At 50.9% G+C, this 14,020-nt stretch overlaps 1 protein-coding gene across 1 annotated transcript; it reads right to left on the minus strand.

Annotated features, from left to right (window-relative positions):
• Positions 1-11,905: 11,905 nt before the first annotated feature.
• LOC120705713 (monothiol glutaredoxin-S2-like) lies at positions 11,906-12,921 on the minus strand. The gene has a single exon (XM_039990204.1). The coding sequence runs from the start codon at positions 12,580-12,582 to the stop codon at positions 12,220-12,222; it is 363 nt and encodes a 120-aa protein (XP_039846138.1). The 5' UTR covers positions 12,583-12,921; the 3' UTR covers positions 11,906-12,219.
• Positions 12,922-14,020: the final 1,099 nt, after the last annotated feature.

Here is a 14,020-nt window from a genome sequence, read left to right on the forward strand (position 1 = left end):
TTTGGTGCATGAAGGCTGAAGCTGCTGCCGTACGCACAGTTAATTTTCTTTTAGTGCATGAAGGCTGAAGCTGCTACCTCGGAAAGGGCCGATCTAACTCTACTTCTGTATTTTCAAAAAAAAAACTCTACTTCTGAATATTTACACTTTTGGGTGTCAAAGCAAGTCGGCGTCAACTACAGATCAGGAATAGACAGATTAATTGGGAATTTTCACATGTCTCGACGTCACCTCACCTCAGCTGCTTCAAACAAAGCATCTGCCGATCGAGCACACCCTTGACCAGATAACATCAAAGCATGAGACACAGGGACATGACTTGTCCTCTGTCCTCCTGACGAGCTGGCCAGTGTGCCCTGCCTCTGCCTGTGCATCTATCCAGCACCCACCTTTCAACGCCCGTCTCTTCCCCCGGCATTGGGTTTGGTATCTCGCGCTCGCAAATGTAGAAGGAAATGCCTTTCAGGTAGCGGGATTAAATTAGGGCACGCAGCCTTTTCGGCCTTGAAAGTGGAAAGGCCTCCGGGACATGCACAAGAAAAAGGTCGGCATGATGGGCTTCCCGATTCATTTATGCAGTTGTTAAGCAAGGAGAAAGGGGAGTGAGTGGCGAGGAAAGCTATACTAGCTACTAAGCGAAAAGGTTAGCTTTTCTGCGTTTACACTTACTGCATGATTGGCCCATTATGTTGATTGGTAAGCTCTTCACAGGTTTGTGCTTTGTTACATGCCTGCCTGCCTGCCTGCCTTCCTGCCTATGGATCAGGATCATCACCCCCATGCCCTGACCCTGCAACGGGTGCGGTGGCGGCATGTGCTGAATTCTGCTGATGGAGTCTGGTCGGCCAGGACGCGAGCAGGAGCGTGTAGTAGAATGAGGAAGTCAAGATGGTGGCGTGCAAGGCTGCCAAAAATGTTGACTGAAACCAAAGCACTAAATAAAGCAGACACATGTCAAACCCAGTCAAATACAGGCGAATTCCTATGCCCATTGTTTCCTTATATACTACTACTACTACCACTCACAAAATCAGTGGCAGTTAAAAGCTGAGCACTGAATGAAGAGGAGGGGGAAAATGTCAAATCGAAGTGGGCATATGCGTACTCAAGGCTGGGGGCTGGACTGAAAGTCCTGAACCCTAGCCGAGCAGCAAGAAGCAGCCTTTGCAATGTCAATGGCTCAGTGCGGCATGGCGCGCACGTACTAGGAGGGAGGAAGAAACAACAAGAACAAACAACACATTTTGATGGGAGCGCAAAGCCCCGGCCCCCAAATTAAAGCCTGATGATCGATGGATGTTCCGGGGCCGCTACCAACGAAAGCAACCATCTGATGGATCCCTTTATCCGCCTGACCACCACCAATGACCCGTGGCGGGCGCGATTAGCTAGCCTAGCCTGCGGCGGCGATGCCTTTCTCAGTTCCATCAGATCGAGATGGCATGGCGCCATGGCATGGCATGGGTTCAGAGCTGAGGGTCCATCGGGGCCACGGCCGTCACGAGGCGGCTTTAGGGCTTAGAGGCACCCCGTCCCTCCAGCTGATTCCTGAACCTAGCGGCAGCTAGCCGCCGTCTCGATCGCTTGGTCACTGGGGGACGACGAGACGCTCTCGAGCTCGATCGATCGATCGAATGGCCGGCCTCCGTCCGTTCAATTCCATCGACCGTGCACGCCGGCCCCATTCGAACCGCGCAGTCCTTGGGTGGGTGCAGCCTGAAGAACCATGGAGCTGACATCACCGGACTGCGCTGCGCGGGTGGGCGCCGGAGCTAGGAGTAGTTTGATATATAGTTTCAGGTTCACGGGGACCCGTCTGTGTGAGATTCTTCTGCACGTAGGCCCGCCGCCGGCGTGATCGAGCATGATGCATGCGCGGATCAGTCATCAGTGGGTCGATCGTCGCCCGGCCTCCGGCGGCCCGTGACGCCGGCCGCCTGTGCGCTTCCGCTGCAGCTAGCTGCAGGACGGTGCTGGCCGCCGGGCGACGCCGCGGGGGTCATCGCTGCTTCTGCGCGTACGTGCCTTGTCCGTCCATCGGTCCATGGACAGTACAAACATAAACCATCTAGGCTAGCTAATTGTTGATGCTAATCTGGTCAACACACACGAGTGCTAGAACGCGCAGATCACGGACGATCTTCATCGGTGAGCTTGAGATAGCCAGGCCAGTCACACCAACCGGTCACACTGGTTGAACGCAGAGAACCCGCGAATACCTAGAACCTCAAGCTCGGTAGGTACCCTGTCGGCAGGGGCGAAGCTACCAATTGCAGCCACCGGGGTCATCACTGTTTTACGACGGGGTCATCAACACTAAAAATCAGTTATGAATAGTACTTTGTGTAGGATTTTTGGAATTTCGTCGGGGTCGGCCGACCCCGACGGCAAGCCTTAGCTTCGCCACTGCCTGTCGGAGTTCGAATATCTAGGATTGTTTTGAGATCGGCAGGCCACCCAAGACGTCCTCAAACGCTGCAGAAACGCAAGAAGAACATCAAAGGGATTGGAAGAGTTAGGGGTTAGAAACCCTCAATCGGCCATAATCTTTATATTTATAGGCCGAGGAGGACGTATCCCTTTCAAATCGAATTACAAAGAACTTTAAATTACAGATCTAACTCGACTTGAATTACACAGGCCCAGACCGGTCTGACCGGTCAGCCATGGTTTGTCAAATTTAGCCTCCAACACTAACTAAAGTGATCACCCCAGGATTTCATTTGCCCGGCCTCTGCGAGCGAGAGATCAATGGCCATCTATCTATCCGGAAACAAACAAAAGAACATGCGTCATGTGCCATCTACATATATATAGGTAAGGTTTGCCTCCTTTTTTTAGCAATTCCATCCTTCGGACCCAAGCAAGCTAAGGATCGGAATAAAAGCTCGATCGGGGGCCCGGCCGAGGCATGCAGCATCCACGCAAGCATAATTTCCACGTCGATAATTACCTTCTGTCGATTATTTTGGTTGGCCAAAGATCTGACCATACATGTGCACGATGTTCTCTCTTTTCTATTTTGTAGACTAAAATCCAAAAATTGTTTTGCAGTTGCTGGAGCCCCATTATTTGGATGGGACATTTTTTTTCCTATGGTACCGCGCTACCGCCCGCGTGATCATGGTCCCAATATTGTCCGGAATCCAATGCTGAGAACTAATCATGCCCGTATTTTCAGATCTTCTTAATTCCCAGAAGCTGCCGTGTGTGTGCACACACAGCGTGGTTTGTCCTTTGTGTTTTTTGCAAACCCAGCAGACTGATGACTCATTTGACCATGACTGACCCCTGCCGCTCCATGTATATGGACGGATCCTGTTGGTCGTTGCGTTGGCTGCTAGCTAGCTAAACCACACCCGTTGCCGTTTCCCTCGTGTTGCTGCCTCCTTGTCCACCAGCCCGTGACACTGTCTGCCCAGCCGCGTACTTTTTGCTTGGCCGCCACTGTTGCCTGCTTGTACTACTAATTAGCTCTCGTTGGTGACGTAGACTACTGTGATGGTTACCTCCAGCGTGGACGCGACGTCTGCCTCCCTCTGCCGTATAGTAACAAACGTATACTCCTATGTATATACACTTGCTAGTGGACCCAGATTAGAATAATGTAGTGGCTCCATCGTTAAGCTTTTAACTAGGAGCTAGTAGACTAGTGTTAGTAGCTTCTTTGGGTTCATGAAAAGGTTTAAGCTAGCTAGCTAGTTACCAGTAGCAGTCGCCACTCGGTATTTTTAATAATCAGATGGAGCGAGTTGGCAAGTTGGTAGATTTATCTATTTTTAACTACGCCGTGTGGTATCTGCTCCATTTCCTAGTGGTTGGATGATGATGCCATGCGTAGACCGTCGATCAGTCCAAAAGTTTGAACCAGAAAAAGGAATGAAGAGCGAGAACACAGCCGAATGGCTGCTCCGCACAAGAGATCAAGTGAAGGCGGCCAAAGATCAGAGCCCAGAGGGAATAATCGTGCGGTGGATCGATCAAGATGACGGTTCGCACGCACGAGACAAACAGTTGATCGATGGCCGTGAACGGCCGTGCCTGGCGTCACTTGACTGATCAACTCAGCACGTGTATACTCCCTCCGTACTAAAAAAAGTGCAACTCTCGCTTTTCAAGAAATCAAACAGTTTTAAATTTAACTAAATTTATATGAAAATTACTAACATTTATGCCTTCAAACAGATATAGTATGAAAATTTATATTATTACATAATTATCTAGTAATAATTATTTTGTAACATAAATAGTAATACTATTCTGTATAAATTTGGTCAAATTTGAAAGTGTTTAGTTCGACTTATTGAAAACGGAAGTTACATCCTTTTTGGACGGAGGAAGTACCTTGCGTTTTATTTTGCACTACTGCACGCGCATTGGGCTGCCAAAAGTACAGAACAAACAGGTCAACCATGTACTACCACCTGGGAGAGCACCTGAAAAAAATCTTCTAGCTAGCTAGGGAATGCCCAACGAACATACCCTCAAGAAAATAATGATTTGTCTGTGTGTGTTTCGTGAAAAGAAAAGAAAAGAAACGATGATTTGTGTGTGTGTGTGTGTGTGTGTGTGTGTGTGTGTGTGTGTGTGTGTGTGTGTGTGTGTGTGTGTGTGTGTGTGTGTGTGTGTGTGTGTGTGTGTGTGTGTGTGGTGCAAGAAGAAAAGAAACGATGTTTTGTATCCCAGACGACTTCTTTTGTCGCTGATAGGCACTTGTAGTAAGACATGTCAGGGGCACGGTAACATGTTTGTATATTCTTGTTTACACGATTCAGAAGCATGCTGCACCTTATCTTGAATTTGGCCATCAATGAATATGGTTACTCCACAGATTGACAATGTAAGGTCCGTGTTACTAGATTCACGATGAAAATGTACTTTCAATACGCGATATATCTTATAAAGATTACTCCCCAAGTGTGTAATCTAAAAAAAATATTACTCCCCAAATTACAAGTTTACAACCTGTATAGACTGTATCAATGGGAGCTCATTATAGGCCAAAAGGACAGTTGAACCGTGCGCCCTATTAAAAGCTGAAGAAAACATTCGATTTGGGCCGGTCTTATTTTCCTAGGAAAAAAGGAAATGTAGCGCATGTAATTACATAATGGGCCTAATCACGCATCCGGGCCTTGATGCCCACCAACACCAAGAATTACACAATGGGCCTAATTACATAATGAGCCTAATACTGCGGTTATTTCTTTTTTATATTTAAAAAAATAAAATTTCAAAAATATATGTGCGTTTTGGAAAATTTCAAAAATATACCCCGGTCGCCCTATGGGGGCGACAGGGCTCAAATGAAATTTTTTTCTTCTTCAAATTTGCAACAAAGTCCCTGGAGGAAAAAAAAGAGGGGGCCTGTCGCCCCCCCCCCCCACGGGTGACAGGCCCCTGTCGCCCCCCCCCCCCCCCCACGGGTGACAGGCCCCTGTCGCCCACCCCAGGGGCAACCGACCAGTGGGCCCAGCCTATAGGCGCCAGGGGGGCCGGTCGCCCCTCCCGCGGGCGACAGGGAGGGCCTGTCGCCCCCCTCCCCCGCGGGCGACCGGGTCAGCCCTCCCTATATAAGGCCTCCTCCCTCATTCCCTCCTCATTTGACCTCAAAAAATCCACCAAAAATCCAGAAAAAGGAGAGGGGTGAGGAGAAGGGAAGCGGCGAAGCTCTGCCGAATTCCGCACTTGTGATCTACCGGTAACTTCTGTATAAATTCGTTGATATTGTCACTTGTGCTGCTAAAAAGCACACATTTTCATGTCACTAGAATACTAAAAAGCATCCGGAGACTTCACCCGCCGACGATGATGACGACTACACGCTCGAATAGCTCAAAATAGGAACCATAGTGTATGTAGCTGCGAGTACGAGATCACAGGTTGCCACTGCTCAGCACGGCGATCACGGGTTTCCCAAATGTCGCATTCTTTGCCAGACATACGTGACAAAAGACGACAACCCAATAGCAATGCTCTTCCACCATCTCAAATAGATGTGACAAGACGGCAACCACACCAGCTCACCTTCAAAGCAGTCTCTCTGGCGAGGACGACAAACCTGTCATTCTACAGCGAAGGTCTGTGGCGTGTAGTGGGGAAGGCGGCATCTAGGCGCGATCGACCGAGCGGCAGCAATGCAGTGCTGTGAGTCTGCATGCACAGAGATGCATCGAGTAGTCATTTCGAGCATCGAATCTAGCCTTTTCAGTGTTAGGTCAGCTAGCCTCTTCACTGTGTTGTCATGTAGGTTTTTTAGGTGTATTTACACTCCACACTCCGGGTATCAGACCTTTGTGCGCCTATAAATACTCCCAAGTTTTTGAACTCCCAGCACAACTCAAACACCAAACCTCATTGTATACCCAATGTCTGGAGGTGGGTCTAGCGGGAAGAATTACTATGGTTTTGGGAAAGGAAAAGGGGGGAGAAAGGGAGACCCCATAATATGGGAGGGGCCTCTTGGACCTGATTTCTTTCCGGAACCAGTGTTTGAGTTTCCGCCACAGCACAAGAGTGAATTTACCAATGAAACTCCTCTTCGACAATACGATAACCGTAGAGAACTGTGGCCAAAATGCAGACATGGTGCGGACTGCTTAGTGCAGATGTGCACCGACGGGATGGATGGCGGTCGGCGTTTCTTTAAATGTCCACACGCATGGGTAATACTCGGTTGAGACACCTTACATGAAATTTGTTTTGCAGTCTTCCGATACTCCAGAAAACTGTGGTTTTACTAGGTGGGTAGATCCTGCACCAATTGATTCTATTCAGGAGTTCATCGAGTACCTCCAGATAAAGATCTTTGATCTGGAATGCAAGGTGAACCATTATGAGGAAGTGAGCGAGGGTAACAAAGACGACGAAGTTGATGATACTAGCAATGCAGCCGGTTCACAGGATGAACCATGCACTATTCCTTACTGTAACTGCCCTTGTCATAAGAAGAAGTGCTCTGCGCCTCCGGCACCACCGCCTACACCACCTGCAATGGGTGGATACTGCGGAGAAGGCTCAACGCAGTTTGCTACGTGGGGGTACGGCTACTAGGACTACCCTAGTGCTAGTGACATGCTGCATCTTTGTGTTTGTTCTATTTTTTTTTTAAATTACCTAAGGCATGTTAGGTTAGTCCGGAATCTGTTTACCATAGTTTGTAACGGGTTCTGACATGCCACTTCATGTGTGATGTGTTTTTCATTATCGTTGTATTATGATATAAAATTTGGTGGTTCACATTACGTAATGTATTTCTTAGTTCTTGTTTCTTATCGTTATATTTATTACATCTCTGCTTTTTAGTATTCTAGTGACATGAAAAGCTCCGACGCCATAGGGGTGGTTAGATATATATGATGTTTGTATCTCTGATGTTTATTTGTAATGAGATAGCTGTGGACCGCTTATTTATACACTTCAACATTCGTCGCTGATCACTCTCGTATTTTCCATTACATACAATAGATGGTATGTTTATACTTCGATGCTCCATTACGACTAAGTACGATTCAAACTCGACATTATGTACATGTCCAGTGAATGCAAGTTAGGTACGAGACATACATACAAGTATAATACAACATTAACAATACTAAATGCGAATACATCTTAAACCGATGAACATCATATGTTATAGATCATGGCATGAAATCATCTAGGTCGTCATCCCAGTTGACAGATGGTGGTGCTGCAGGTGGTGTAGTATGGCTCGACGAACCTCTTGGCTTTTCCTTTCTCTCTTTTCTGGATCTACGTTCATGTACAGGGGGAGGAACATCATGTGTTGGAGGCCATGGTTTGGGGGGGCATGAAGTCATCCATGTCGTCATCCCAGTTAACACAAGTTTGTGCTGCAGGTGGTGCAACATGACTTGACGAACCTCTTGCCTTTCCCTTTGTCTCCTTTCTGATTCTAGGTTCATGTACAGGGGGAGGAACATCATGTGTTGGAGGCCATGGTTTGGGGGGCATGAAGTCATCCATGTCGTCATCCCAGTTAACACAAGTTGGTGGTTGAGGTGCTGAAGCATAACTCGACGAACCTTCGGGCATCTGTTTTTGCGCAGGCCAAGTACTATCACCCGAAGATCTTATCCGCCTCCTTCGTCTAGTTTGCGGCATAAGTCCACCGAAGATACATACTAATTTACGGAAATTTGGTATCGTTTTGTTAATCAACTCCGTGTCCTCGGGGTAATCCTAGCATATAATTAAAAAACAATGTTACTGTTTCATAAATATGGATTCGAAATGACGGACAGGATTAGAACTGAATGAGAGTTACTTTAATGTGCATCTCATACACCTCTGGCCGCATCCATATCTTACAAGAACTTTGTAAGAATCCAATGATATTAGGATGATTTGCTAGTTCACATACTCTCATGTATATCTTCCGACGTTCTAGCAGGTGTCCCTTTACATCTTGCGTCGTAATACCTCGAAATAATGTGAAATCTTTAAACTCTACTACTTTGGACAACACCATCTCTATCGTACCATCCGCTAACGGATCCAACTTTTTACTGATAACAAGATGGGTCATGATATTATACTAGATTTTTCTTCGGTCCATGAAAATCCTCCACAATTTGAGGCAGCCATTGCCTTATGCTGCAATATCAATAAGGTACTGTCATAATTCTATTCTAATGTATAATTATTTTATTTGAAAAAGTCTGTAATAGTACTCAAACTGTAATACTAAACCAGTGTTCTAAAGCACCAAATCTAATTCAGCTAATCCACTAATTAAATTTAAATTGTTATACAATGTCAATGGATTCATACGGAAGTTATCTGTAGATCAGGAGTACGCAATTCGGCAGAACTTCGCCGCTTTTTTTCTCCTCACCCCTCTCTTTTTTCCTGAATTTTTAGACTCAAATGACAAAGGGAATGGCGGCCAGGGCTTAAATAGGAGGAAGGGCCCCTGTCGCCCCTGGGGTGGGCGACAGGGGCCTGTCGCCCGTTGGGGGGCGACAGGCCCCCTCTTTTTTTTCCTCCAAGGATTTTGTTACAAATTTGAAGAAGAAAAAAATTACATTTGAGCCCTGTCGCCCCCCCATAGGGCGACCGGGGTATATTTTTGAAATTTTCCAAAACGGACATATATTTTTGAAATTTTATTTTTTTAAAATTTAAAAAAGAAATAACCTAATACTCTCGTCAACTCTCCGCTGAGGCTTTGACACCTTTCGCAAACTTGTGCTACAAAGGACTGGATTTCCTCCATCGTTTGATTCTTTTTTTTAACTCAAATTTGATCACCCATCTTATTTTAAAAAAAATTACACAAATATAATTAAATTTAAATTATTTTTGAAGAACTTGTATTGATAAAGCAAGTCACAACAAAAGAAATGATATCTTGCATAAATTTTTAAATAATATGAGTGATCGAATTTGAAATAAAAAATAAATGACCTATAATTTAAAATTGATGGAGTACTACGTTACTGGTGGGCTGCCCACGACTGTTCTCTGCAGCCACCATCCCCCGATCGGCGGCGGCGAATGCAAACCCGTGGGCGATCGGTCGGAAATTCGGAAGTCGGTTAGGTCGTGGGCCTGGCCGCGGGGGCGTGGATGTATGCCGGCCATGGCTAACTACTGTGGGCTTCTGAGCCAGATTCACTTATGGGCTTGGATGGATCTAAAAAAACTATGGGCTTGGATGAGTACAGCAACTAATTACAACAATAAGCCCACTAGTAACTGATGAAGCCCAGCACGAGAGTTCTGTCACCACTCACCAGTTAGTTTGCGCAGCTACCCCTAAAAAAAAAAGGTTAGTTTGCGCAGCTTCCACTAAAAAAATTATAGTTTGCGCAGGTTACAGTACCAGTTTCCAGTCCTCCATTTACAAAATCTGTCCCCGCCAGAGCCAAACGTAAAACCAGTGCCTCTGGGCCTGGGGTTCATATCATACACGCCAGCTGCCACGTCTCCAGGTGAGCACGTGCGCCGCGGCATCACGGCCGCCGCGGGAGCGCAGACGACGCCGGAGAGGCGGCCACGGCTGCGGCGCGCAGAGAAACAAAACCGGTGGGCGTCGTGCCGCCGTCTCCTCTTCTGAACCAGGAGGAGGGCATCTTCTGAGCTCGGATCTCGCGCACTAGTACTATCTACAGTAGCTAGCTGCCAAATTAACGATCTGGTCCACAGGTGATTAAGATATGCGCAATTATTGGCACACTGGAATACCATGTATAATAATTGTATCGGAGCCGTGCTAGCTGCCAAACGAGTTGCACGCTAGCTGACGGGGGTGACGTGTCCGGCAGCGTGACGTGGCCGACGACCCTCTCCTCATCAGAAGCGGACAACCCAAGTAGTATACGGAGATTAAAAAAAAAAATAGTACCGGTCCATTAATGGGGCGCAGGGACTTGGCCTGGCCTCTCCTTGGACGGAGTACTTTTGCCTTGTTTGGTTGTGCTAGAATTCCAACTCTAGTGAATAGTAAACATTTTTGACCACTAATTATGGTGTTAAACAAAGTCAGTTTACAAAACCAATTTCAGAATCCCTGCGCTAGTGACCCTGAATAATCTAATGAGGCCTTTGACCGCGTGATTAGAGGATGGTTACTGTAGCATCACTGTAGCAAATCATCAATTAATTACCGTCATTAGATTCATCGCGAAAAGTTACACCCATCCCTAAAAATGTTTTGCAAATAGACTTCATTTAGTGCTTCATGCATGCGAGATTCTTTTTTCGGGATGTGTGCGCGCTAGTTTTCTAGCGTAGCCAAACAAGGCCTTTGCACGCAGCCCCTTGGATCGCCGCCGCCGCCGGTGGTGGTGACGGTGGTAGAATTCCAGGCTCTGCGCGCGGGATCGCGTCGTGGTGGTGGTGTGCACGGGTGAACAGTGCGGGATCGCGTGCGCTCGGCCTTGCGTCGCCGGGAATTAAGCCGCGCGCACATGCCCCCGCCCCCGAGCACATCGACCCCATCGCGTCGTCGCCGCCGCCGCCGGGAGTCTATTCCACGCATTTGCGATGAGGATCCATCCCATTGCAGAAGGTGCTCCACCCCGTCTTGCTCCCTTGCCTCCTCCGCCTCCCAAGCTCCGGCGCCTCCGCCGCCGCCATACTTAACCGAGCTCGCTGCCGCACGCCGACGCCTTCTCCTCGCCCCCGGCCAGCCACCGCCCACCGAATGTCCGGCCCCGCCCACCGGATGTCCGGCCCCGCCCGCCGGCAGCACTCCCGCGCCGCCTCGCCCTCCGCCGGCCAACCCGCCTCCACCACTGCGCCGCCGCCTCCCCCGGTCCCTTCCTCTAGGTCCGGTGGCCATTGGAACCCCGGCAACCCAAATCCTAAAGGCCGCCGCCACCCGCCACCACCCCGGCCGCCCCTCCCCCTCCTCCTCCTCCCCCTAGTTCGCCGGCGGCGGCGTCGAGAGGAGGAAGAAGAACAGTATTTCCTCTTTGTGCGATGCGACGCATCCTACCCGCATATGCGGGGAATAGATTTTTCGGCCGCCGCCTCCCTCGCCACGCCACGCCACGCCCAGCCCTGCCTTCCGGCGCCGGCAAACGCAGGCCATCGTGGCACTCCGCTTCATTCTCTTGCTGCTCCGAAACCGACGGTCGGGATCGGCACAGGGAAAGGGCGTGAGTGATGCATAACCGGCGAGATCTATCGCAGCAGCTGCGTAGCGTCACTTCACTTGCTGAGACTGGAGAGGATGACGAGTGGTGGCCCGCGGTGACGTCGCCCTCCATTACACGCACCGGGGGGCGGATTTTAAAAAATGTTATCTTCCGGGCATAAGATAATCGGCTTCCGACTCGGATCATACGGCCCCGCCGCAATCATGCGCGCTACTTTAATCGCCAAGGCTCTCTGGCTCATTAAGTTAGTTAACAGAGCAGCAGGGCACATCACGCCAGGACAAAACAGAAGCTTGCTTGCTGCTGTAAAAGGAAACAGAGAGGAGGAAGAGAAAGTAGTGTTACTCCTAAGTAATCACATTTAGGTCCTGCCGTTTCTCACAAAACCCCCCCGTAACACTGTTCCCTCACAAGCACCCCCCCCCCCCGCCCTTGGTGTACAAGCACTACCGCTACAACTTATTCGCGCGTGTTTTGCGTCCAGCACCCTGAAGCTTGGCCGAATCGCAGAGGTCGAGCGTATGTACACATCATACATGGACGACGCAGCCTTGATGGTGGAAGTGGAACGCCCTACGCGACGAGGTGCACGCTAGGCGTAGAGGGCGCCGACCTCCCTGAGGCGCGGCACGAGGCGGCCGCTGAGGTGGAGGTCCATGAGGCCCTCGAGCCCGCCGACGAGCGCGCCGCCCACGAAGAGCGCCGGGACGGCGCCGCGGCCGGCCTCGGCGGCCGCCGCGAGCTCGTCGGCCGCGCCGGCGTCCAGCTCGATGACGGTGGCGTGCGCGCCCACGGCGGCCAGCAGGCGCTTCATCACGTGCGCCATGTAGCAGCCGCGGCGCGCGAAGATCACCACGGGGCTCTCGCGGACCAGGCGGCCCACGCGCGCCGCGGGGGCCTCCTCCTCCCCCGCCGGGTCGATGGTCAGCCCCCGCCGGATGCCCACCGCCTGCATGGTGCCCGGCCGCCCACCGATCGCTCGCCGGAGCTAGCTGCTGCGTGGCTGGAACGAAGACGATCGATAGATCGAGCTCGCCGGACCCTGCCTGGCGCGGAGGAGCTAGGCTAAATATTTATAGCTAAAGCTTCTGGAGAGAGAGCTAGGCGGCCGGGGAGGAATGGGGAGGCGCACCCATGGCATCGCATATATAGCCGGGGCGGCACATCACATGGCCATGGCCGTAGGGAGGGGGAGCTGACGTCAGCCGGGCGGTGACGGGGAGCCGTGGGGCCGGAGGTTGCGTCACGTGGCCGGACCGGAAGGGAGGCCATTAATTCCGGCGCTGCCGCGCCACATTAAGGCCCTGTTTGGTTCGGCTTCCGCGATGCTTTTGAGCGGAAGAAGCAGAAAAATCTCGCCGAATAGGTTGCGGCCGACGCGCGTTTAGCAGTCGCGCTCGGTAGAAAAAGCGGAAAAATAAACTGTGCGTCGCGAGAAGCGAGAAGCGAGGGAAGGGCCACGTTTCGTTTAAACGCATCGCGATTCTATGTGCCGCGGTTCCAAACAGGGCCTAAACACCCACCAGATCAGCGGGATTATTCTGCTCCGATCCTCTTCCTCCGAGGAAGAAATTTAAACCATCAAAAGAGGAAGAAAAAAAAGGGAAATAGGATTTTTTCTCTCTCTCTTCTTTTTTGGCGCAATTCTTGGTGCGTGCCGCGTGCGTGCGTTCAACCTGGGCCAGTCGTCGAGGAGGGGAGAATCTGCGTGCGTGCGCGCGTCAAGAGGAAGCTCCGCTCGGAGATGCCGCCACCGACACCGAGATTCGATGGTACTGCCGCGATTGTTCTTGCCTGGCTTCGTGCTCGTACAGGTACAGCCACAGGGTGCAGCAGCTGATCATTGACCTCGATCGAGCTCACCTGCTCAAGCCGATCGAGACGGGCATGGAGTACCAACCGGGCTTCGTCAAACAAGAAGCGTAGTACTACTAGTACTAGCAGTAGACCCGTAGCAGTAGGATCTAGCAGCAGTAGTGCGCCCTACGTCAGCACGACGGGAGCCCAGTTGCCTGGCGTCACCGCGTCAGCACCACGCTCGCCGATCGTCTCGTGCGGCGGGCGGCCCACGGCTCAGTCCCCAACCGGGGCTCGCACGGCGAGGGAAGCGGCCGAGCATGTGGCCGGGCCGGCCCCTCTCGATCACGTCAGGGGTCACGTCCCCAAGGGGAGGGGGCAGCGCTGGCGCCACACGTGGCGCGCCCGGCGGCCGTTGACGTCGCTGTTGGTTGGTTTGGTTCTCTCCCCTGCCGTTCTTCCCCGCCGCGCGGGGCGCCCAACCGGAGAGGGCCTGGCCAGCAGCACCTGCACGAGGCACCGGTCGCCATCGACCGGTGGTGGAGGGCGGGCGAGAGCGAGGCGAGCTAGACGGCGGGGATCCGCCGGCCGGGTCG

The sequence above is a fragment of the Panicum virgatum genome, chromosome 5K (genome assembly GCF_016808335.1).
Source record: "Panicum virgatum strain AP13 chromosome 5K, P.virgatum_v5, whole genome shotgun sequence".
Lineage (NCBI taxonomy): Eukaryota > Viridiplantae > Streptophyta > Magnoliopsida > Poales > Poaceae > Panicum > Panicum virgatum.

Coding starts and splice junctions, on each gene's coding strand:
- LOC120705713 (XM_039990204.1), bottom strand. CDS start 12,582: ATGCAGGCGGTGGGCATCCGGCGGGGGCTGACCATCGACCCGGCGGGG.